This window comes from Eptatretus burgeri, chromosome 14 (genome assembly GCF_056783735.1).
Source record: "Eptatretus burgeri isolate ZD-2024b chromosome 14, Ebu_testis_v1, whole genome shotgun sequence".
Taxonomy (NCBI): Eukaryota; Metazoa; Chordata; class Myxini; order Myxiniformes; family Myxinidae; genus Eptatretus; species Eptatretus burgeri.
The window spans coordinates 68,567,121-68,591,179 of record NC_140974.1 but is presented as its reverse complement, the minus strand read 5'-3'; the positions used below and the strand labels follow the sequence as shown (position 1 = coordinate 68,591,179).

Below are 24,059 nucleotides of genomic sequence, written 5' to 3'. Positions count from 1 at the left end.
CTGTAGAGGGGACGTCGAGGGTCACCCTCGCGAGTCACCACGAGGGACAAGGTAGCCAGCTCTGTCTCTCTGAGCCTTTGCGGTCTACACGGCTCCGTGTTTATAAAGACCCAAAGAGGTCCAGTCTACCCCTCGTCTGTCCTGGGGTTTTTCCTTTGTTTCTTTGCGTGAACGTTGTGGCGCCATGTCATTAAGTCGAACTGTCAAGTGTGTCCATAATAGATAGACGGTAGTAGCTCTTTTGCATTGCTTTTGTCCCTTACATATTACATAATTGCATGTGTGCTTTTGTTTTTGTCTTTGTCGATTGCAAACTGCATGCGTGTCTTGCCTTGCTTGATTGCATGACTGCATGACTGCATATGTGCCGCTATTTCAATAAATGTGCTTGTTTAAATGTTAACCCGTTTGTTGCGTCCTTTCCCTAATTTAACTGCCATATTGCACTCGGAATATAGTTGGTTGTTAAATAACCGATCAAGTGATCGGGTCCAACGGGGCTGTGCGATAAATACCCCGCTCGGTTATCCTAAAACGAAGCGAGCTGCTTAAGCGGCTCGTTTACAAGCGGCCCCGTTGAGGTACAGTCTCTCGGTAGTCTGCCCGCGCAATTAATTAGGTATATCGACAATTTGGCGATTGACCCTGTAGCGTGGGTAGAATATTGACTAGACTGTGGTGTGCTCAAAACACACCAGTAGCTGGTTTTCGGTGTTGATCCGGAAAGCCGCGGCTGGATTGTCCGTTCGGTGGGTGAAGCGGCCGCAATTGGTTAGGCGCGGTTGTTTGCACACCGGCGGGCGGAGATCCACAACACTGGTGTCAGGAGTGGGATTAAAATCCATCTCGCCTCCGAACCAAATTAACGGAACCGGACCAAGGGTGTGCGAAGCAACCCTCCGTGTTCCCCGAATTGCGGGCGTATAAATTAATTCCGATACGCATAATGGCGGTTCAAGGCGAACAGGGGCAGGAGGGATTAGGTATGAATTTGGAGATGATAGATTCCATGGCCCAGGACGAAATGACCGTGCAGGACTCTATTAATATGCAGGTTGAACATCCCCCACAACCAAACCTGGAGTCCAAAATGGGCACGGGAGCAGCCGCGGTGTATGACACCCCTCCCCTCCCCCGTCAAAATCCCTCCCCAGTCCCCGGCGGATCCGCGCCCGACCAAAGCAAATCGGCTTCGTCGGGGTCGCTGGACATGAATCATTTGGTGGAGATGTTCAGACAAGCGATGAGTGGGGATATGCAACGAAGGAAAAACGAAATGGGAAACAAAATGGATGGAATGACCTATTGTTGACCTACTGCCATGCCATATGACCTATTGTTACGAATTTGGAAGCCTTGTGCACACAGACAGCAGTCCCCAAGTTTAGTTATCTTGATAAGTATGTGTTATTCGTTAGGGTCCCCGACCTGTGTCTAACGGGAATTACATGTGTACGCTGCGAATTTTCTTTATAGTTAGTTGTTTACAACAAATCTCCTTCACTTCACTTCGCACACCGACGCCATTGCCCACGTGCGTTCGACCACGTACGTGGGTGGACATTTCCATCACCTCAAATCGAGACTCTGCCCAGGAAGGCAGCGGTGTGCCCCTTGTCCAATCACACCACAGAGGGCGACTTTCCCATGACACCCCGGCCAATGGGGTTAAGATTGCCACAGAGAGCAACTTTCCCACGACACCCTGGCCAATGGGGTTGAGATTGCCACAGAGAGCAACTTTCCCATGACACCCCAGCCAATGCGGGTGAAGATCGCCTCAGATGGCGATTTTCTCACCCTGGAGGAAAAAGGAATAAAAGGAACGCCAGACTGGGAGTGTTGGTCATCTTTGGGATTGCGGTTCTTTGTGCTGGCTGGTTCGTTTGGTCCTGGGTCATCGTCGTCTCTGATCTTCCCCTTGGTCTTGGTTGATTGGTGCGTGGCCGGTTGGAGAGCGCGGTATCTGGTGCTTGGAGCGGCATCGTGTTGCGGGTTCGAGTCCCGCCGAGCTGAATTGTCAAGGGCCGCACGAGGCGGGAAGGTCCAAGCTCGCATCCTTACCTCCAGCTCACCTTCCCTACTTAGGTATATTGAAGTTTGGCAATTAATCCTACCCCACGCGGTCGAATTATTGGCGATTCATGGTCCTGTATGGGACCCGTGCCTTCCGGACTTATCCGAGGGTCACGATCCAAATTCCGGTGTATTCAGTGGAGCCGACTCTACTGCTCCCCCTAGCGGTCGTGCTCGCCACCGACACCGACACCGACGACAACACAATGACATCAGAATTAGCAACAACAAAAAAAACAACTATTTCCATGGGGAATCCCTCCAATGTTTAAAGTTTTGCATCGATCGGACAAGGGGGTGCAGAGAAAACCATTTTTCAAGCAAAAAATATTTAAAGAAATCCCCTTTTTGAGGTGAGTAATCATAAGATAAAATATTTCAACCTGAATAAAATACGAGTAAATATTGTGTGTGGGGATCCGTTGGAAAACGATCAGGTTGTCAGTGCTGGTGTTGATGGTTACTTGTGGGTGGGTTTTGTTTTGCTTCACTTCATGGAGGAAACCGATAACCTTTAATTACTCACCCACTTGTCCAACAAACATTATCTGAAAGGCAAGAAACAAGTTTTCATTTGGTACCAGTGAACCTTTTCCACCCGAGGGGTGCAAGGAAAATCATTATTCGGGTCTATAATCTGAAGAATGACCGCACACGACGTCAAGACTTACTTGACGACTTGAGATCCCCCCCTCAATCCACCACGTGATGCAGCCTCAATGGGTCGATGACGTCACGACGTTGCCATCAGTTGGAGAGCTGGTGACGTCACGACGTTGCCATCAGTTGGAGAGCTGGTGACGTCACGACGTTGCCATCAGTTGGAGAGTTGGTGACGTCACCGTATATTATGAATGTAATCGAGATCAGTGAGTGACATTTGAGAGGATATTATATATATATATATATATATATATATATATATATATATATATATATATATATATATATATATATATATATATATATATATATATATATATATATATATATATATATATATATATATATATATATATATATATATATATATATATATATATATATATATATATATATATATATATATATATATATACACACACACACACACACACACGAACCCATCTCACATTCCTTATTAATTGGAAAACGCCATTTGTTATTTCGTGAAGAAAGAATGTAAAAAAAATGATACATGACGACGTCATTAATGTGAGTAATGTGACGACGTCATTACTTCAAAAAGTATCGGTCTGAAGAGGAAATGTCAAATTATATCGCGGACGATACTATTAGGCGGTGTATTGGTAGAGCACCGTGTGTAATAGTTTTTGGATATTTATTTTGATCATTTGCGAGAGAGAAAGAAAAAATCATCTTACGTTCAGATTGGGATTGTTAAACGAACACCGAGTTAAATTCTGTCAACGCCATAATCTGAAAACGGTTCCGAATGGTGATTCCAAGGGGGGGCAGTGTCCCAATGGGGAGAGAAGGAAAGGTGTTGCTGCTGTTGCTGGTGTTATAAGTGGATACGTGTGAGTGAGTGAGTGTGTGTGAGGAGGAGATTGTGACACAAGAGGTAAAGGGTGTGAGGAGGAGATACGTTCGGGTAGGGAGGGGAGGGGGGTGGGGGTTGTGTGAAGAGAACTAAGAAGAGGTGTGCGAAGGAGAACGCAGAGCTTGAGGGAAGGTAGAGGAAGCGAGAGGCGCCGCAATGATCAAGCTTTTCTCGTTGAAGCAACAGAAGAAGGAAGATGAAGCCGCGGGCGGGACGAGGAGCGGCGTCAAGAAAGCATCGGCAGCGCAGCTTCGGATCACCAAAGGTTCGACGAAAGAGAAAAAGGGCGGATTGTTCTTCCCGACATTTATGTGTGCCGATGACGCGTCGTTCCTTCCCGATTGACGATCCAACTTCCCAAGTGGAAGAGGGCCGAGGCCGCTTTGGGCCTTCACCGCCGTCGGATAGTTCGGCCGTGGGGAAACGAGTGTCTCTACAGCCCTTCGCATTTCTAGTCGAGGTCGGCATCGAGGCCTAAAAATCCCGGTTAGTCGATTCCTCGGAAAACTTTTCACACCGATGGCCGTTTCTGTTAGAACGTGACACCCGCACTGTATATAAGTTTATTTTTTTTATTCCAAACTACAATGACTACCTGCTGCCTTATTGGCTCTGTCCTGGTGATGCTGATTGTCCATTGCGAGACGTTTCTCATCATCGTGATGGCCATTTAATGCGGCTCTACTGTACTTCATGATGTCCTCTTCGTGTTTATCAGTTGCTGGCTGTTTCGTTTTATCGAAAAACAAGACGAAACGTTTAACAATGTCACCGCGTGCTGGCGTATATAGATTCTAGTATATCTGAGCAGTAAAACTCTCTATGAGAATCTATATGAAGTAGATCTGTGAGCTGACGCATGACTTCCTTACAAGGAACTTCAACGCAAGAGGAGGAGGTTACTGGGATCGTCACTTCAAAGCCTGCGCCACTGTTACCAACCTGTGATGGATTGTCCGTGCTCTGTCTTTTTGAAATGCTTATAGTCGAGCAAGGAAGCAGCACGTACTATTTCTTTTTGAAGTGTTTGCTGTAATGCTGCCAGGGTTTGAACAGACTCCGGGGCGGATGTTCTACCCACTATCACCAACCACCCTGTGTGAGGACTCTTTCGGGATTGATCTGCATACAAGGAACTTGTGTTAAATTATGGACACGTGATGACGTCACTCGCCATTCTTTTGGAGGGCATTTATTTATTTGTTGTTGAAGGGCGACACACTTATCCCTAATTAGTTTCGAGTTTTGATTTCAGACACAAATAGGGATGTACTTTGGTCACAGTGCACCTTTAAACTGATAGTTTTGGTTTGAGGAAATGGATTTGTAGCTTTGGATACACGAAAACACCTGAGGCTGTCGTTTTCCTGGTGGGATGAATGCACACATCAGGGGCATTCCATGTCAAGTGTACACACCCTCCCGACACTAATACCTCATTTTCTCCCCATATGTTGGTCATTTATTCACTTTGGTGAAAAAACTCAAAATACCAACTTTTAGACCTGTGGGCTCATTTAGGGGCCCCCCAAATTTGGGCACCCCCGGCTGCCCCCACAACCTTCCAGAGGCCATATCACAGGTTTTAGTGGTCCGATTTGGTTGATCTTCATATCAAAATGCTCGTAAAAGCAAGATCTTTTGAATCGCGTAAAGTAAAATCACTCAAACAGCAATTCAAAAAGTTGTAGTTTGGGGCGCCCTTTGTCTTTGGGCCCCCGCTCCCCAACCAAACCGATGGTCCCAATTTTTTCGTGTGAGAATACCCCTTCATATACTCCAACACCTCAGCATAAATTAAAATGGGATCTCAATGGGTTCAAGTGTGATGATGGTTTTATTGTTCGGGGACTCGGGTGCTCGACACACAATATGCCACAATACATAGCACAATATTTGAGCACAAGATTTCCAATACACTATATCGGTATATTGTATATAAATTTTCCACATGCAGGAACTGGAAGCGATACTAGTATGAGTAAGAGTTTTTCCAAGCATATTATAGTCAAGATTTTTTGCCAACCAATGTTTTATTTGACAGCTGTGTTTCTTTTTTTTACTGATTGTGTAGGTTCTACCTGTAGCACTTTTTGGTTCTTTGGAAAGAAGTATATCAGAAATGTCTAAAATGTAGTGATCTTCAATGTCAGGAAAAATGAAACTATTTTTGGGCCCGTTTGGATGAAGAAAATTCACTTTCACTTCATGAGTGTCCTGAACAAGCCTGGTGTTGGCGCAGTGGTTAGGGCAGCGGCTTGGGATCCAAAAGGTCCTGAGTTCAAACCCCGTTGAGCCACTGAATTAATACACCAGGGGGTTCACTCAGCCTGTCATCCTTCCGAGGTCGGCGAAATGAGTACCAGTATACCCCGGTTGAAATAGGTGTACCATATCCCTGTGTCGTAAGAGGCGACCAGGGTTGCGTCAGGAAGGGCATCCGGCGTAAAACATGTGCCAAATCACAATGCGGATCATACGGATGATCCGCTGTGGCGACCCCTAACGGGAGCAGCCGAAAGAAGAAGAAGATTCATGAGTGTCCTGAAAGGCTTCCATGATGCAGGCAAGCCACCATTTTCCATCATAGTGCACTGTGACATAACCTGAGAGTTTCCCGTTAAAAGTTGGTGTAGATTTTGAAATAGCTGACTCGATACGGTGTTCCTCTCCAAGGCTGAATTCACGTACTTGAAGAACAGTTTCAGAAATAGGGATGAAAGCATGAAGTTTTTTAGTTCCAGCTATGGTTTTGGCCGTTTTTAACTTTTCTTCCAGATTTCGTTCCTCCTCGTCATACGCCTCTTGGATCCCGTAGCCGAACTTCATTTCATTCAAACCATTTTCAGCAAAGGCGAAAAGATCTTTTGGAGAAATAATTTGACTGTCGTAAGGTCTACGCAGGCTCTCACGTGTTGCTTCTCGTTTGACTGTACCTCCCACGTCATCTGAAGGGCCCTTGCCATGACTTGTGGCAAAAAAATGCCATTCTGCGTCAATACCATACTCTGATTTGTGACAACATAGGGTTATGAAGGCTTTGCCATTCTTATATTGGCCAGCGCAACCGTCTGAGAAATAGTAAAGTTTCTTTACATTTCCAAAGCTAGATTTCAAGTGTTCAATGAGCATTCTTTGGAAGAGGTGGACTGAGACAACGTCGTGAGTATTGCATTCTGATATAATTGTGAACGAATCGAGGTTTAATTTGCCATCGTCCGATTTGAAATAGTAAACCCAGGGGTGAATTGTCGCTCGAGAGCAGTTCCAATGGAATCCTTGGGCCGCATCCTGTACGGGAGTGTACGGCAAACTAATAGTTATCTGAGAAGTCTCCAATGATGACAAATTCTCCTTCACCGATTTTGTCTTTCTTATTTTTCAGAAACTGAGATTGGGCCTTGGCAATGAAGTCGTGTCTCACTAATTTCACCACGCGTTCACAGAATTGATTAATGAATTCTTCCAAAGGCAGGACCATGGAGCTCAGTTCAGATCTGTCGGTGGATGTCCACCGTTTAAACTGAATTTCATCAATATCCTCTAGTTCATAAGCACTCAGTCGCTCAGTTTTGAAGTCTTCAATTGATGGGCAACTTTCACAAGTTCTGAAATACCATGCCGGTTGTGCTGGGTTACAAACTATGCGTGCTATCACATGATGCTAGCTAGGAAGTTCGGCTATCTGTAGCATTTTGGAACCAAACATCATGAGTTTCACATTTTGATGTATCGTACATACACATACACTGTGTGTACCGCCTGAACCGGCCAGGGCACACTCCGAGGGATGGAGCATGGCGAACTTCGCGAATCCAACTTTCAAGCCAGGGTTCTTCTCTTTGCATTTCTGAAACGGTTCCTTGAGATTGTTTAGTACCAGGTGCTTTTGTATTTTGTCTTTTCCCTGTTCATTCCTGACCACCACACAGTCCTTTTTCCTGGCATTATTCGGCTGACTTCATCACTTTGGTAAAATTCGGTTACGGCGGATTTCACTTCGTCAGGCAATATTTTACCCTGTTTGGGATTTGGAGACTATAGCATACCATTTTCTTTCCCTAAATTTTTGGCTTGCACAGCCATTCTTTGGGAGCAACTGAATTCACTCATCATCCCTCTGATGTTCATATTCCTAGCAAATATTGTCAGTGTACGTATTTGCTCTGAACGGCTTGAAACAACGTATTTTTCTTTCAGGCTTTTGATCACCTCTGGCATGCAGTTTTCATCACATTTTGACACTGTATTTTGTGTTTTCTCCGCAGTGTTTGGTCCAGCAACTCGTTCTAATTTCTTTCGCACAGAATCTTCCACTTTACTTCGCTTTTCAGGAACGTACCTTGGGTTCCTTTCCGCCTTTCGTTTGTCGACTGGGCTTTCGCCCATCAACGATAACAACTGGTTTAATAGGTCAACTTCTGCTTCTCGCTCAAACCTCCTCATCCTCATCTGTCGAAATAGATTCTGCAATGCCTTCGATAGTACCTTCTGATGATAATTTTGAACTGGTCGAAGATGAATCTTCAATACGCTCTGGTGACAACTGAGAGTTTTTTTTTCTGCACGAAGTACAAAGTCTGTCATCTTTTTTCACCTTTGAAGAAAATTTCATCAATATATCATTTGACACATTGCGAAGATCTTTTCGTTGTTTCGTTTTATGGCAGCTGAACGGATCGCAACAGTATTTCAGAACTCCTTTCGATCTTCAGTTGCCATGCTTACTGCAAAATATGCAAAAACTGAGCTTAGCCCATTTATAACTTAATTCGATGATGGTTATTCAAAAAATGCCATGCTTAAAGATACTTAAAAATCAATAGACACAATAGGCAGAATAATTTTTCACAAATGATGCAATATATATAATCGTCCAGAGATGATGATTGTCAATTTCAGACATAAAGTCGCCTGCCAGCAGGTGACGTCATTGGAACGATTACTGCAAACGTCGCCCAATGTCAAATCAAGAATTAGTGATATGTGGACCCCGAACAATAAAACCATCATCACACTTGAACCCATTGAGATCCCATTTTCATTTATGCTGAGGTGTTGGAGTATATGAAGGGGTATTCTCACACTAAAAAAAATCGGGATCATCGGTTTGGCTGGGGGTTGGGGGCCCAAGGTCAAAGGGCGCCCAAAACTATAACTTTTAGAATTACTCTTTCGGAGTGATTTTACTTTACTCGATTCGAAAGATCTCGCTTTTACGAGCATTTTGATACCAAGGTCATCCAAATCGGACCACTACAACCTGTGAGATGGCCACTGGAAGATTGTGGGTCAACCAGGGGCGCCCAAATTTGGGGGGGGGGGCTTAAATGGGCCCCGATGGGTCCCCAGGTCTGAAAATCGACACAATGTTTTACCCTGGATACAAACGCACAAAAAAAGAGTGAAATGTAAAACGATGTGTCAAAATTTCGCTGAAAAATGTGTACACTTGACATGGAACGCCCCATCATGTGCAGGAAGGGTCAGACGGCAATAAGTAGGTGTATGAACTGATTTTTCATTGGAGACCAATACAACTAGAATATGTATCATTGAAAATATGTATCACCGTGGGATCTTCAACGTCCACCAACTGACAGCAGACGGAACGCCCAGTTTAAGGTTCGTCCGTGGGACGGCACACACATTGATGAATCATCTGTCCTGTGAAGCACCAGGATGACTGTTTACAGCTGGGTCGAAATTCAAACCCAGGCTCGACGGCTCAGAAGCGAGTGTACGTACCTCTAGTCTAGGCCATCTTGCCAGCCTGTGTTGGCTACCTAATGATTGCAATTTAACAAAATGGAGAACAGAAGCCGAACACTCTCTCAATACTTGTATTTGTATGTTCACATTTCATGACAGTTGCATTAAAGCCATTCGTCATTGACATTACAAATGTCCCCAATTTTTTTTTTTTTTCAGGAAAACAGTTCACTCATGTTGACACATTTATTACTCCTCGTTGCCTTGATATTTATTTTGGTGTCGATTGAAATGGGACTGTCACCGCGTGCCGATTGTTGTGTACAACGTTCTCTTGTGATGCGTCCCGGTTCGTCTCGCTTTTGTTCACCGTGGGGTCACGACGAAGTGGGGACGTTGATTTGAGGGGGCGGCAAACTAATTGGTTTCCCAAATCCTCTCCTATTATTGCACGGCATTCGTCTAAACGACTGATTACGAGAAGCTTTCATCCGTTAAAAGGGAGCTCTTTCCTTTTTGATTTTGATTGCAAAATGCTCATACTCGTGTGGATGCCAAAGGCGGTTGGAGATGTAACCGTGGAATGTGGTAATATATGCAGATATTAATGAGTTGAACCTTCCAAAGACGTGTGAGCTTGTGTTTCCTGATCCCGACGACCTCCTCAACTTCAAGCTCAACATTTGTCCGGATGAGGTAAGGGATTATACATGTTTATACACTTTATTGAATAAAAACATGAGGAAACGAGCATAATTCTTGATGAAGAGTGAAGGCGATGAATACGAGTCTGGGTTCAAATGCTTTGCCTTATCCGGTGTTCATTATTTCTTACAGGGATTCTACAAAGGAGGAAAATTCATTTTCAGTTTCAAGGTAACGCGAGCTCCTCTTCCTAATTATGCTCTTTTTTTATTAGGGTATCCAGTCAAATGGACTGGATAACCTATTGTTTTTCTTCTGTTTATTATTATTTTTCTTCCGCCGTAAATTTGCAAAATTTCCAATTTTTTTCGCTTTAAATGCCATTTTCTCAGAAATGGTAAGACCAATCGACACAAAATTTTCACCAAATATGTATGTATCTTTTTTGATAGCATACATAATTGATAATTATGACGTCATAGATCACGTGGTACGGGCGCCATCTTGAAAAAACATCAACTTTGGACCTCTGTATCTCGGAAACCTTCTAGTGTAAAAAAATTTCGCTTGATACATTTTAACAAGCTCCCTCTCGGGAATACGTGTGATTTTTCGTGACGTCATCAGTGAAGAGGTATCCCAGTAAAAAATCGTCAAGTAGAACGCCACATGGCAAAAATTTGAAATTTCTTGAGCGTCATCTACACAAAAATTCATCGTAGAAAAAAAATATTTTGACGTCATCGGTGACGTAATTCGGCCGCCATCTTGTTTTTTAGTGTTTTTTTTAAAAAAATCTTCTTCTCCAGAACGGCTGTGCAGATTGAGGTGAAACTTTACACGCACATTCTCCCTGAGGTCCTCTTTCAAGTTTGTTAATTTGTTATTGATACGTCACATGGTTTGGCGGCCATCTTGAAAAAACCCTAAAACCTTCAAACATCATCTCCAGAAGCGCTGGTCCAATGAAGGCGAGATTTCAGAACTATATTCGTGACATGTATGCGATGCAAGTTTGTTAATTTCAAAGTGATATGTCACATGGTTTGGCCGCCATTTTGGATTTAAGAAAAATATTAAATAATGTTTTCTCTGGTATTTCATAAGCCATCGAAGCGAAAATTTGCAAGTGCCTTCCTCGCTCAAGTCTGCATACATGGTAAAATTTTTTACCTCAGAAGTCACATGGTTTGGCGGCCATCTTGGATAGAAAAATAGACCTTATCCGATTTACACGAAACTTCACACACTTGTTCGGGTCGACGATGGAAAGCAGAATTTAAATTTATGATATCATAGGTCACAAGGTTCGGCAGCCATCTTGGATTGAAAATGAATAAATTTTAAAAATCTTCTTCTCCAGAAGGGCAAGACAGATGAAGACGAAACTTCACACATATATTCCCCATGAGGTCCTTTCTCAAGTTTGTTAATTTTTTCTTGATCGGTCACATGGTTTGGCGGCCATCTTGAAAAAAACCCTAAAACCTTCAAACATCTTCTTCTCCAGAAGTGCTGGTCGGATGAAGGGCAGATTTCAGAAGTATGTTCGGGACACGTAGGCGATATAAGTTTGTTAATTTCAAATTGATAAGTCACACGGTTTGGCCGCCATGTTGGATTTAAGAAAAATATTAAATAATGTTTTCTCTGGAACCGCTTAACCTAACGAATCGAAAGTTTGCAATTATCGTCTACCATCGTGTGTGCACGCGTGGTAAAATTATGATGTCACACGTCACATGGTTTGGCGGCCATCTTGGATAGAAAAACGCACCTTTACCGATTAACACGAAACTTCACAAACGTGTTCCAATACCCAGTTGGAAGCAGAATATAAATTTGTGATGTCATAGGTCACATGGTTCGTCAGCCATCTTGGATTGAAAAATAATATCTTAAAACGTCTTTTTCTCTGAAACGACTGAACAGATCCAGGCGAAACTCCACCACTATGACCGCCTCTCCATGACGAATAAAAAGTTCTCATCCCCTTTTGAGGTACGATGCAACGTTTGGCAGCCATAGTGGATTGAAGGAAAAATATTAATTAATGTTTACTCTGGAACTACTGCATCAATAAATGTGAAACATCAGCTTTATGGTGGAACAGTCATGCGGAATGAGCGTTTGAAATTTCAACGGGATCGGGCCCAGGGTTTGGCAGCCATGTTGGTTTTAATAAAAATATTAAATAATGTTTTCTCTGGAACTGCTTAACCTAGCGAAGCGAAAATTTGCACTTATCGTCTCCAATCGTGTTTCCACAAGTGGTGAAAATTATGACGTCACAAGTCACACGGTTTGGCCGCCATCTTGGATTGAAGGATAAATATTAATTAATGTTTACTCTGGAACCGCTGCTTCTGTATATACGAAACTTCAGATTTGTAATTTAGCCGACATGCGAAACAAAAGTTTAAACTTTCAACCTGATCGGTCACGCGGTTTGGCAGCCAGAATTATTTAATTATTTGAATCTGTTCGCCAGTAATCAGGAAATTGAACGCTTTGTGCTGCCCGGTTCGTAACTCGTCTGTTCCGTGCCGTCTCGAAGCATGCCTGTGTTTGTATCACCATTAAATAATGTTTTCTCTGGCACCGCTTATCCGATGAATGCGAAACTTTGCGACTATGATTTAAGTCTCATGTTGTATCAGTTGTGTCAAAGGCGGACGGACTGGGTACCCGGTCATCACTGCCAGCAGTTATAAAGTGGCAGTTCTAGTTCTATTTTATTTTTTGTGCACAAAGTCGAGGCTCATGAAGGAGCTACACAGAATGTATCAGAATGGAACAAAAGGAATGGCAGAAAGAGAGGGTGAGGGACACCAACAGCAAGGATGAGGGACAAAATGGAGGGAGACTTGGAGACATCATCAGGGATGTGGGCAATGGGAGGATACAGGTGGTGGGTGAACAAGATGGATGCAGCTAAAAACTCTCAGGAAAGAAAAACTGGCAACTTGGAAAGAGAAGGGATTGGTAATGGTTAACGGGGAAAGATAAAGATCGAAGTTGTGGATGAGGGATAATCTGAGATGGTGGTAAACAGCTGTCTTGAGGCTGTGAAGGGAGGGATGAGATTGAAGAGGAAGAAATGAGCAGAGGTGAGCAGTGATCCTGGATTTTGAGAGTTTTATCAGAAGGGGGTTTATGGATTGGTGGACCGCTTCTGACTTGCACAAACCTGGGGGTGTCAGAGGGAGAGCAAAGCGTGGAGAGGGAAGAGGGTGCAAGACCGTAAAGGAGGTGGTAGAAGACAAGACCACAGACCTGTCTGCGATGATAAGGTGATAGGCCCGAGAATCAGCTTCAGTAATCTTGAAGGCTTTGCTTTCCACGGCGTCGATCTGAGGCAAGCCAGCAAGGAGGGGAGAGCAGTACTCCATCAAGCTGCGGATCAAGGCCTTGTTAGGTGGATAGTTCAGGTGTGCCAACGAAGGATTTTGTACGACGGAGGATGCCCAGTCAGCAACTGGCTTTGAAAGACAATTTTGAAATGTGGTTTGCCCAAGAAAGATCATGGCTGATAGTGAGAACCAGGAATTTGAATGACTGAACTTCAAGAGGATTGTTAAGAAAGTAGACAGGAGGGTTTGCCAGACGGTCCTTTCAGAGAGAGATGGTGAGAGTGAGATTTGTCAGGATTGAAAAATGTCTTCAAAGTGTTTGACCAGATTTTGATTTTTTTTTTTTTTCAAGGTTTGAAGAGAGGGAAGAGGCTGAAGTCTGCCCGTCTGAAGGATGAGGGATGTCATGACAGAGGCTGGAGTCATCAGCAAATGGATAAAGAATATTTTCCAGAGAGAGACCATTGATGGAGATTAGAAACAGGACTGGACCCAGAACACTGCCTTGGGTCCAACAAAATGTGCGAATAGTTTGACCCAATTTGTCGGGCCTTTCCACAAATTATGGGTGTGCTGTCCCCGAGATTGTTGTTGATAATGTTGAAGTGTGCCTCCAGTCGATTTGCAAGCGACGTGCTTACCGGATTTACTGAGCACTTGCCGTTTTTTGAGTTGCTTAGCCTGATGATCGACTCGCGCAGGCGCTGATTTTTCCGGGACCAAATTCCAAACTCATTGCCTGACATGGTTCCTGCATAATCCGTACCGATCGAGGCACCAGATAAGTCATTGTAATGATTGAAACTTCGGGAATTTTGAATTGCAATGCTCAAAATTTCACCTCTGATTGTAAAGGAAAGTAATATTTTTTTAAATGTATAATTTTATTCCTTTTTAATGCCACGCGTTCAATCGTGTACTGTTTCATCGTGCGCGTTTAACTTGTTTCGCCGAGTGGTTAAATTTTTACCCGGACTTTTGCTTTTGACTAACTTGTCATGGACTAGGTAGGCCTCAGGGCTCGATGGTCGGTTTTAAAACATGACCGGACACTCTTACGGGTAGTCAACACGAGATCTTCGAGTCGCTCGATGTTCATGCGTCATCGATCTGGCGATTCATCCTGTGCAGCTTCCCCTCCATGTTGAAACGACTTGCACTGTCGAATTTCCGACATCCTTCACAGACAATAATCACCATACTGTGCAGTCAATAATCTTTACCTTTCAGCAAGCATCGCTTATGTTGACGAAAGAGTTGGTAATTATTCGCTAATGCACGCTTTCCCTCGTCGCCATCTTGATTTTTCAGCACATCCATTAAATCGAGCAACGTATGTGTGATTAAGGGTATCAGTGTCATGAACACTAAAGTCACATTTCCTCAAAATGCATTTGTCTGCCTTTTATAAATGAGTTTGGGCCAAATTTGAACCATCCTTGGAAATAATAAGGCTTGGGGTTGGTTTATTTTCATTGTGTGTGTGTGTGTGTGTGTGTGTGTGTGTGTGTGTGTGTGTGTGTGTGTGTGTGTGTGTGTGTGTGTGTGTGTGTGCATGTGTGCGCACTCCTGTATAGGTTGGCTTGGGATATCCCCACGACCCTCCGAAAGTGAAGTGTGAAACACAAGTGTACCATCCCAACATCGATCTGGAAGGAAATGTGTGCCTCAACATACTTCGGTACGTGGTTATGAGTGTGTGGTTCAGTTACTGAGGCCTTCGCACACCACTCCTTGATCCACATTACACCCATGGCACCAAGATGAAGATATTATTTAATTAATTATTATTATTATTATTATTATTATTATTATTATTATTTAAAACGATGGACTTTCTCAAGATTAAGTACTTGGAAGTTTGTTTTTCTACTTTTCCTCCATTCATTAGTTCTATCAAGCCTGGTGTTTGCTTAATGGTTAAGGTGGCTGGCTGAAGATCTTTAGGGTCTTGAGTTTGAGCCACTGAAATAACACCAAGTGGGTTGACTCAGCCTTTCGTCCTTCGGAGGTCGGCAAAATGAGTAACCAGCTTACTGGGAAGAATGAGCCATTTCAAGTATCCTGTATTGGAGTTAGAGTGCGGCGATATATCAATTATAATGGTTATATCAATATACTGGTATTGGAATTCTGAAAATACCGGTATGCCAAAAAAAATCGATTATGAAAAACAAAAACCTGGTATATCACCAACAAATCGAAGAAAGGTGTTTACAATCCTTAAATACCGTTCATGATTTACAAAGCTTTGATGCATTCGGCATCTCGGCTAAACATGGAACAGGAACAGTGGAACGTACGACGTCAAGACGTACCAGGAAGTAAGTGCAGTATCTTTCACTTTTAAACCTCAGCATCCAAGCTCATCAGCTCCGTACAAGCAATCGCGTTTTTCTTTGCCCTCATAGATGGTTTTAAAGCAATTGCCAATTGCTTATTATTTCTATAAATCGGGTGTGCTTTAGAAATCCTGTGCCGAGTCGGTGATCTGCGATACCGGTACGGCGTTCTGTGATTGTCATAGCGATGGATCTTGACTCTCGACCTGTGTCGATTACCAATACTGGTCTCGCTTGAAAACAAAATCATTTTTAATACAAGTTGAAGTTGGAAGTAAAATAACCATACTCGTCATGGGGGAGGGGGGGAGCCCCATGTGGGAGAGTACCTTGAAAAATTATCATGTGTCAATGAAGTGCACATTATATGTGAATACGTAATGGACCATTGGACCATTGCATATTTCTGGAACCTGCGTAACAAAATTAATATTATTATTGTTAAAAAAAATAAATATATATATATATATATATATATATATATATATATATATATATATATATATATTGATGTACCGGCATATAACCGGAATCCATCCATCTGTGCAGAGCGTTGGTGCTGCCTCAGCAGTCTCCTTGTCTATTGGGCACAATCCTGGATGGGTCGCCACTGACACAGGATACCAGCAAGCTGGCACTCATTTTGCCAACCTCAGAAGGATGACGGGCTGAGTCAAACCCACCTGGTATTAATTCAACAGCCGAGCAGGATTTGAACTCAGGATCCTCGGATCCCAATCCCACTACCCAAACCATTAAGCCAACACCAGGCATATCTAACCGGTATATCGATATCGAAAAAAAATCAACACCGACAGAGCCGAGTTGGAGTGACGACCCATCCAGGATTGTGCCACCTTGCCAAGGAAAAACTGCCTCAGCAGTCTGAAGATGAAAAAGGAGTGCTGCTCCTTCTTTTACCACTGTTGACGCAAAGTCTTTGACACCACCTTATTTAAGCCATTACATGAGGTATTCGTGCCTGTTGTTTGTGTCCTCCATAGCATCCTTAAAAACAGTAAGTTTTCTGCTTGGAATGATTTTTACCTCCTCCACCAGGTTATGTTTCCACCCCTCTCTGTTTGTTTGTCTGTCTGTTTGTGTGCAGGATCTCAAAATGTTGTGGACAGATCCAGATGAAATTTTGTGAGCAGGTTTGGTGTTTGACAAGGAAGAATTGATTCAATTTTAGTAAAGATCTGATAATTTTTTTAAGTGATTCTGTACCATTGAGAGATCGGGCTAAACTGCTCAACAAAGGATCCTGCTCAACAAAGGATTTTTACCCCATGCAAGCAAAGCGAAAAGTGGGGACAAGCAATTGGTTCACTTGTTGCGAATCTGGAAACCATGAGCATACAGACATCAAGGTTCCTATAGATCAGTTATATCGGTAAGTATGTGTTTTTAGATAGCTCCCGTCCCTTGTCTAATGGGTAAATAAATGTTCATGCGCTGTGAAGTTGTTTTAATAGTCAGGTTTTCTTTTCGTTCATTTCTACACCCCCATCAACGGCAGCAACACCTTCACCTCACTGACGGACGCCATTATCCCCATGCGTCCGATCACGTACGAGGGCAGAGTTCAAGGAGGAGCATCGCGGTGGCTCTCGACCAATCGGGATGCATCGAGTGACGTGACCGTCACTCGGCCAATCGGACTTCCCCGACTGTGTGAGGGGCGGTCCATGTGATGTCACCACGCCACCTGGCCAATCGAAGGGCTTGCCGCCCGTTTTGGCCAGTGAGAGTGACGGCGAGCGATATACGCGCCAAAACTGGCCAGTGACAGGGCGACAAGGGATTCTGCGCACAAGGCCGTCCGGTGTGGAGAAGCGGGGAGGGCGGAGACACCCCCCACCCCCCTCCGCGGGAGACGAGGGAATAAGAGCGCAGACGGCTGGTCTGAGGGGGGAGATTTTCCACAGTCCTCGTTGTCGTCAGTCCTCGTTGTCGTCAGTCCTCGTTGTCGTCAGTCCTGGTCGTCAGTAGTCCCTGTCGTCAGTGGTCATTGGTCCGTCGTGGTCAGTCGTCGTGAGGGGTCGCTGCCCTGGTCGTCCTCCTGCTCCTCCGCATGATCGTGAGCTTGGCGATCACCTCGTATCATCTCAGCAGGGTTCGCCTGCGCTGGTCCGTCCTTCGGTGACCGGAGCTCCGGGAAGGAGTGGACGCCCAGCCACGCGCTCGCGGCCAGGAAGCCAGCTACCCTGATCTTCAGCCCAACTGTCCTCCAGGCTGGAAGTCCAATTAAAGACCATTTGGTCCGATTCTTTGTGTGTGCGTGTCCTGTGGGCCCCATCTTTAAGTAGTAAATTGTTTAAGTGCGTGTGCTGAAAAAATTGCAATTCTCAATCGTCTGTTTAGCTCTGCCCTTACGTGCTTCCCTCATTCCCCATCTATTGTATAAATAAAACCCCCATTTGTTCAGTTTCAGCTCGATCGCCTCTGTTCTTTCATTGACTGAGCATGTCGTGTGCTGGGGAATTAGCAGGACACTACCGTGGCCGTTGTTACGGGACAATCGGACCGACGGAACTCGGCGATCAAACCGCTCGGGTCGCACACGGAACGAGCACGCTAAGCAGCTCGTTCCGTATGGGTGTCGTCGAGGGTGTGAAGACTCGGTAGATCGCCACGTGGTCTCTAGGTATTTTGAAGATTTGGCAAATAACCCTGTACCACGTGGTGGAAATATTGACCCTTCACGGTCCAAAAAAAGGACCCGTACTCTTCGACTTTTCCGAAGAAGTACAATCTGAATTCCGGGCGATCGGTCGAGCCGACGCTGCAGCTCCATCTCGCGGTCGTGCTCGCGGCCGACGTCCGGCCCCGCAACACACTGTCTGTCTGTGTCTACAAATGTCAGTTTATGATTGAGGAACAAACAAGTAGTCATAGACTGGTACTTACGAAATCGTCAACTTGACCTCTGACCTTGTCTATTAAAAGCTGTCTCGAGAGAAGGTAGCGACGCAAACCAGAAGTTTCTACGATGATTCTGTACCAAACCATCAAAAATCGAATGTTTGACCTCACGGTGACCTTGACCTTTGACTGATTTTGACCAAAATCTAATCAGCGCGAGCCATCACCCTCCTGAATCACGTGGTGTAATTTGACATTGGTAGCTTCTTCCGTTCTCGAGTTATCGTGCCTACACACACACACACGAACACACGAACACACGAACACACGAACACACGAACACACGAACACACGAACACACGAACACACGAACACACGAACACACGAACACACGAACACACGAACACACGAACACACGAACACACGAACACACGAACACACGAACACACGAACACACGAACACACGAACACACGAACACACGAACACACGAACACACGAACACACGAACACACGAACACACGAACACACGAACACACGAACACACGAACACACGAACACACGAACACACGAACACACGAACACACGAACACACACACACACACACACACACACACACAAAGGGAGGACAGAAGTCATTAATATACTTACGAAATCCTTAGATTTCGTAAGTAATAATTTTAATTGAATGGTATATTTTGAATATGAATCAGAAAACGAACCTGTAGTTTAGCACTACTTTGGCTCTGAATTCATCCTGATTGCACATGCGCAGAGAGGAGTGAGAAAAAATATTACTCTGCCTACCTGGTAGTGAACCAAAGTTAACTTGGGCACTCGATGGAGCGCATACCTCCGCCAGGTAATGCCTGATCCACGAAAACATCGGGCCCAATACATTCCTAAAATATGCCATATATCGTTTGGCTCGATCTCTCAATGGTGAAGAAACTCTTCAAAAATTAAACAAGCAGTCATAGACTGGTACTTACGAAATCGTCAACTTGACCTCTGACCTTGTCTAATAAAAGCTGTCTCCAGAGAAGATAGCGACGCAAACCAGAAGTTTCTACGATGATTCTGTACAAAACCATCAAAAATCGAATGTTTTACCTCACGGTGACCTTGACCTTTGACCGATTTTGACCAAAATCTAATCAGCGCTAGCCATCACCCTCCTGAATCACGTGGTGTAATTTTTTGAGATCCTGAGCATTTTGAGATCCTGCACACAAACAGACAGACAAACAAACAGAGAGGGGTGGAAACATAACCTGGTGGAGGAGGTAAAAATCATTCCAAGCAGAAAACTTACTGTTTTTAAGGATGCTATGGAGGACACAAACAACAGGCACGAATACCTCATGTAATGGGTTAAATAAGGTGGTGTCAAAGACTTTGCATCAACAGTGGTAAACTTCCGAAATTGTTTTTTTCCAACGACCTTTAAAATTTTTATTTTATTTCACTTGAATCACCTACTTGAACACCGTAAAACACAAATCGACTTTTTGGCACTTTCAAAACCCTTTCGTTGAGCAGTACTTGGAGAAAATATTACAATATTTTATGTCGGTCATCACGACCAATCAAATTTTCTGCTCGCATACCCCACCCATGTCCTTGTTTCTCAAGACTGTGGGGTAAGGTGTTCCATGAACTTTGTAGTTGTTGCTATTCTATCACTTTCTTGTCCTCTCATATCCCATCACCTGTCCTTGATGAATATGTGCACCAATAAAGAAATAAATAATTAAAAGCAGTTGTACCCTCGTCAAAAAGCACGATTTTTGCTTTCATAGTTTCTGTGCCGTTGTACGAGTGTTTATTATATGAACTGATCAATGGCTGTGTGTTTCACAGGGAAGATTGGAAGCCAGTTCTTACCATCAACTCGATTGTGTACGGACTTCAATATCTCTTCCTTGTGAGTGTGTTTTTGTTGAAAAAGTTTAAAGAGAGAATGAGATGTGGCTGAAGCAAGGTGATCGTTACCTACGTATCTCTAAAGCCCAGCACACTGGACTATGTTCGGTGAGGATGGTATATTCTCTTTAATTATTTTGCTCGTTGGTGGCCTGCTCAAAGGAGAGGTGTTTTACATTGTTGTGGATTTGCTGCGAGAAGAGGTGTTATCATGACGACAAAACTTGCATTTTGGGAGAGAAGTACCTTGTTGTGACTGAATTGGCTAATTGAATGCCCAATCAAGCATTTTTACTTGGCACGCAGTGATAAGGTAAGATGGTGCAGTTTGCAGATGTTCTTGGGTGTACTTCGCATCCAGTCGTGAGTGCCCGTGGCCCGATTGTGATCTCTTGAGAAGACATGGAAGAGGAGGCGTTTACAATGATCTGGGCCAACACGGACGACATTACCGTTGATTCTTCATTTGTTGACTTTAGCCTGAAAGTGAAAACAGTTGCGTTTCACTGGTGTTGCACCCCAAAGTTTGAATATCCAATCCCTCCTCCAAGAAGATTTGACCGAGGACGCTAAAACTTTCAGGGATTAATGAGGGCACCCCAAAGCTGTGCATGTGCAGGTTTCGTTTGATTCCATCATGTTTTGGAAGAAAAACAAATTCTGTCCGTCTTGGCATTTTCTTCTTTGGGGTGGGGGTGCAATTGGTATTATCCCAGGTATATAACCACCGTGTGTTATATATGCACATAGTCAGGACACATGTTTATGCTTCGTGGGTTATTTTTTATTTTCGGGAGCGATCAAGGCAGCGGTCTGTTGCCTATACAGCGCCAAAATAATGGGATGTGTCAGAAGAACTTTTTTCATGCTTTGGAACAAGATCACCCATAGGGCGGGTAATCTGCTGTGCTATTAATAATCATAAGGATAATAACATGACCCCACTGGCTGCTCCCATAAGGAGTGGGTGCTTCTAGTTAATACAATAGACTTTTTAAAGTCGTAATAAACGTCGTATCCCAAAGTTAAGAATGTGTTGTTGAGCTGTGCCTCTAAGGTGTCAGATAATGGCTGTTGAGAGGAAAAGTTGGAAGGTGATCCTAATTGAATGAAAGAATGCTTAGTTTGACGAAACTTTCTCCTATTCCCTTTGTAGGAACCAAACCCTGAGGATCCCCTGAACAAGGAGGCAGCAGAAGTGCTTCAAAACAACCGGAAGCTTTTTGAGCAGAACGTGTTGCGCTCTATGCGTGGTGGTTATGTCGGCTCGTTGTGCTTCGAGAGGTGTCTCAAGTAGAAGGCAGCGTCGTCTTCCGCTTGCTTGGTCTGCCCTCACCCAGCTTCACCAGGCCTCGACCTCCAGGCCCGGCTTCGCCGAGTCTCGTCAAGCCTGAAGGCCGAACGAGCTCCCGACCTATTTCGCTTCTCATTCTTGCCTCATTCTATCTCTCTCCATCTCACCCCAGCCTTTCATTCTCCAACTCCTGCACACCACACCCCCTGTTGGAAGGGGGAAGGCGAGCAGTGGAAGATTGGGAAGAGCAAGGATGGGGCGAGGAGAAAAAAAATTAAGTGGAGGGATGAGGGGGTCGTTTAAACACTGTGGGTTTTATCCCCTCAAGGACATCAACGAGCTTGGTAGAGTTTGGTAAATTCTGCTTTGATTGCTGGGTTGTAGTGACGTTTAAGTCGCACCTTGTTGGTGTTACCCATATAAATAATACAGTAACAAAACTAATGATGTAAAGTGATCCTTGTTTGATTGCATTTACAACTTGTGCAAGTCTCCCCACAGATCTGCTCATTCGGGCTGCTTCGTTTTCGTCGTCGTCTTCCCGTTTCTCTCTTTTTTTTTTTCTTTTTTTTTCATGCATTCAGCTATGCCATATTGGGTATTGTATGACCGTAAAATCTTTCATCGTTACTTCAGACGATTGTTTAACAATGCAGGTTTTCCCAAGCTTGGGGTGTGCCATTTGGTGTTCATGGTTACGCGCGTTGGGTGGGTCTGTCGGTGGGTCGGTGCAGCACGGCCTGATAAAGCTGGCTGGCACATCTGGGCTGAGCAAGTTGCAGGTGTAATGCAGGTTGTTTTGTTTTGTTTTTTCCCTGAGAAAAGTGCTGTATGTTTGGGGAGATGCGAACGGATTTATGACATTTTGTTTGTTTTGCTTCAGTCCTGTTAAATTTAATTTTTCTAAAAAAACAAACAAACTGTGGCCTCTTCTCGGATGCCCGTTATTCATTCTACACATTTGGCTGTTTCTTTTTTTGGTCCAATGTAGAGAAGTGTGGAAGAAATAAAATAATAAGGGTTACTGCTGTCCAGCGAAGCACACAACATTGTTGTGTCTTGCATTAGATGCAAACCATGCCACATTGGGTCCAGATAAATATAAACTCTTCAAGGGTACATACAATTACTGTGGAATGTCCTGTCTTAATTTACGATGGGAAGGAAAGGGGGGTTGGTGTAGTATGGTTGACATTCAAAAGTGTGACATCCTGGTCGTGTGGAGTGCTCTGAGGTTGGACTGCTGTGGGTTAGCCAGTGCTCTAACTCCATAGCTGGGTTTAAGGCCTCAGCTCTGACTTACTATTGTGCTTTTGGTTCTGAGGCTGCTCAATGTCATTTATTCTCAAACATGGTTGAGGTGAGCTGGTAGGAGCTCGCTCTGTATAAGTTAGTTACCCCAACCCTTTCCTTTATCCTGATTTCATCCAGTAAAATGAAAACTTTGGCATATGACTCATCTGTAAATGCATATATATATATATATATATATATATATATATATATATATATATATATATATATATATATATATATATATATATATATGTGTACACACACAAGTGTGTAGTATTGTATATGTGGGTGAAGCTTTTTTCTATGATTTCTATACAATTCTATACCCCTTGAGTAATCTCCATCAGATTGTGCACATGTGCTGGGGGGGGGGGTACGCAGGGTGAGGTTGAAGGTGAGAGTGGCACTTGTATATGTGGAAGAATTGCGTTGCTCAGCTATTGGGATGCCCAGATGGCAGAGCACTGGTCTGGTTTGCCAGAGGACCTGGATTTGATTCCCAGTCTGGGTCTGCAATTTTTCCACATATATTTATAATGTTGGTTCTATTCTGATCATTTCTAATTAATTATATATATATATATATATATATATATATATATATATATATATATATATATATATATATATATATATATATATATATATATAATACTTTTTTTTTCTACAATATCTATTTTTATTATGTTTCTATTTTTTATATTTTATTTCTATTATATTCTGTATGTATTGTTGGGTGAGAAGACCACTCGGTGGGGAAAGCTTTGTCGATTCCCACCAGACTCCCCGGAATTGTAGGCCATCGCTCACAGATAATTCCGTGACACGGCGGGTCGCTTAACCAACCATGGACGCCAATAACTCAACCGTGTGAACTTGGGTCCTCCCGCCTGTGGAATCGGGTTACCTAATTAACCACCGGGGAACCACGCCCTCGGTATGCCTTGTCCGAACCGGATCTCCTTTCCGGATCGGATGCAGCCGAGCGGCACTCCCAATGACGTACCGG

The 24,059-nt window shown here is 43.8% G+C and overlaps 1 protein-coding gene across 1 annotated transcript; it reads left to right on the top strand.

The window, feature by feature from the left end:
- Positions 1-3,566: 3,566 nt before the first annotated feature.
- UBE2M (ubiquitin conjugating enzyme E2 M) lies at positions 3,567-23,201 on the top strand. The gene is made up of 6 exons (XM_085855395.1): positions 3,567-3,884; positions 9,933-10,027; positions 10,169-10,207; positions 14,907-15,010; positions 20,398-20,461; positions 21,617-23,201. Exons 1-6 carry the CDS (start codon positions 3,776-3,778, stop codon positions 21,755-21,757), a joined length of 552 nt encoding a protein of 183 aa, XP_085711521.1. The 5' UTR covers positions 3,567-3,775; the 3' UTR covers positions 21,758-23,201.
- The last annotated feature ends 858 nt before the right edge of the window (positions 23,202-24,059 follow it).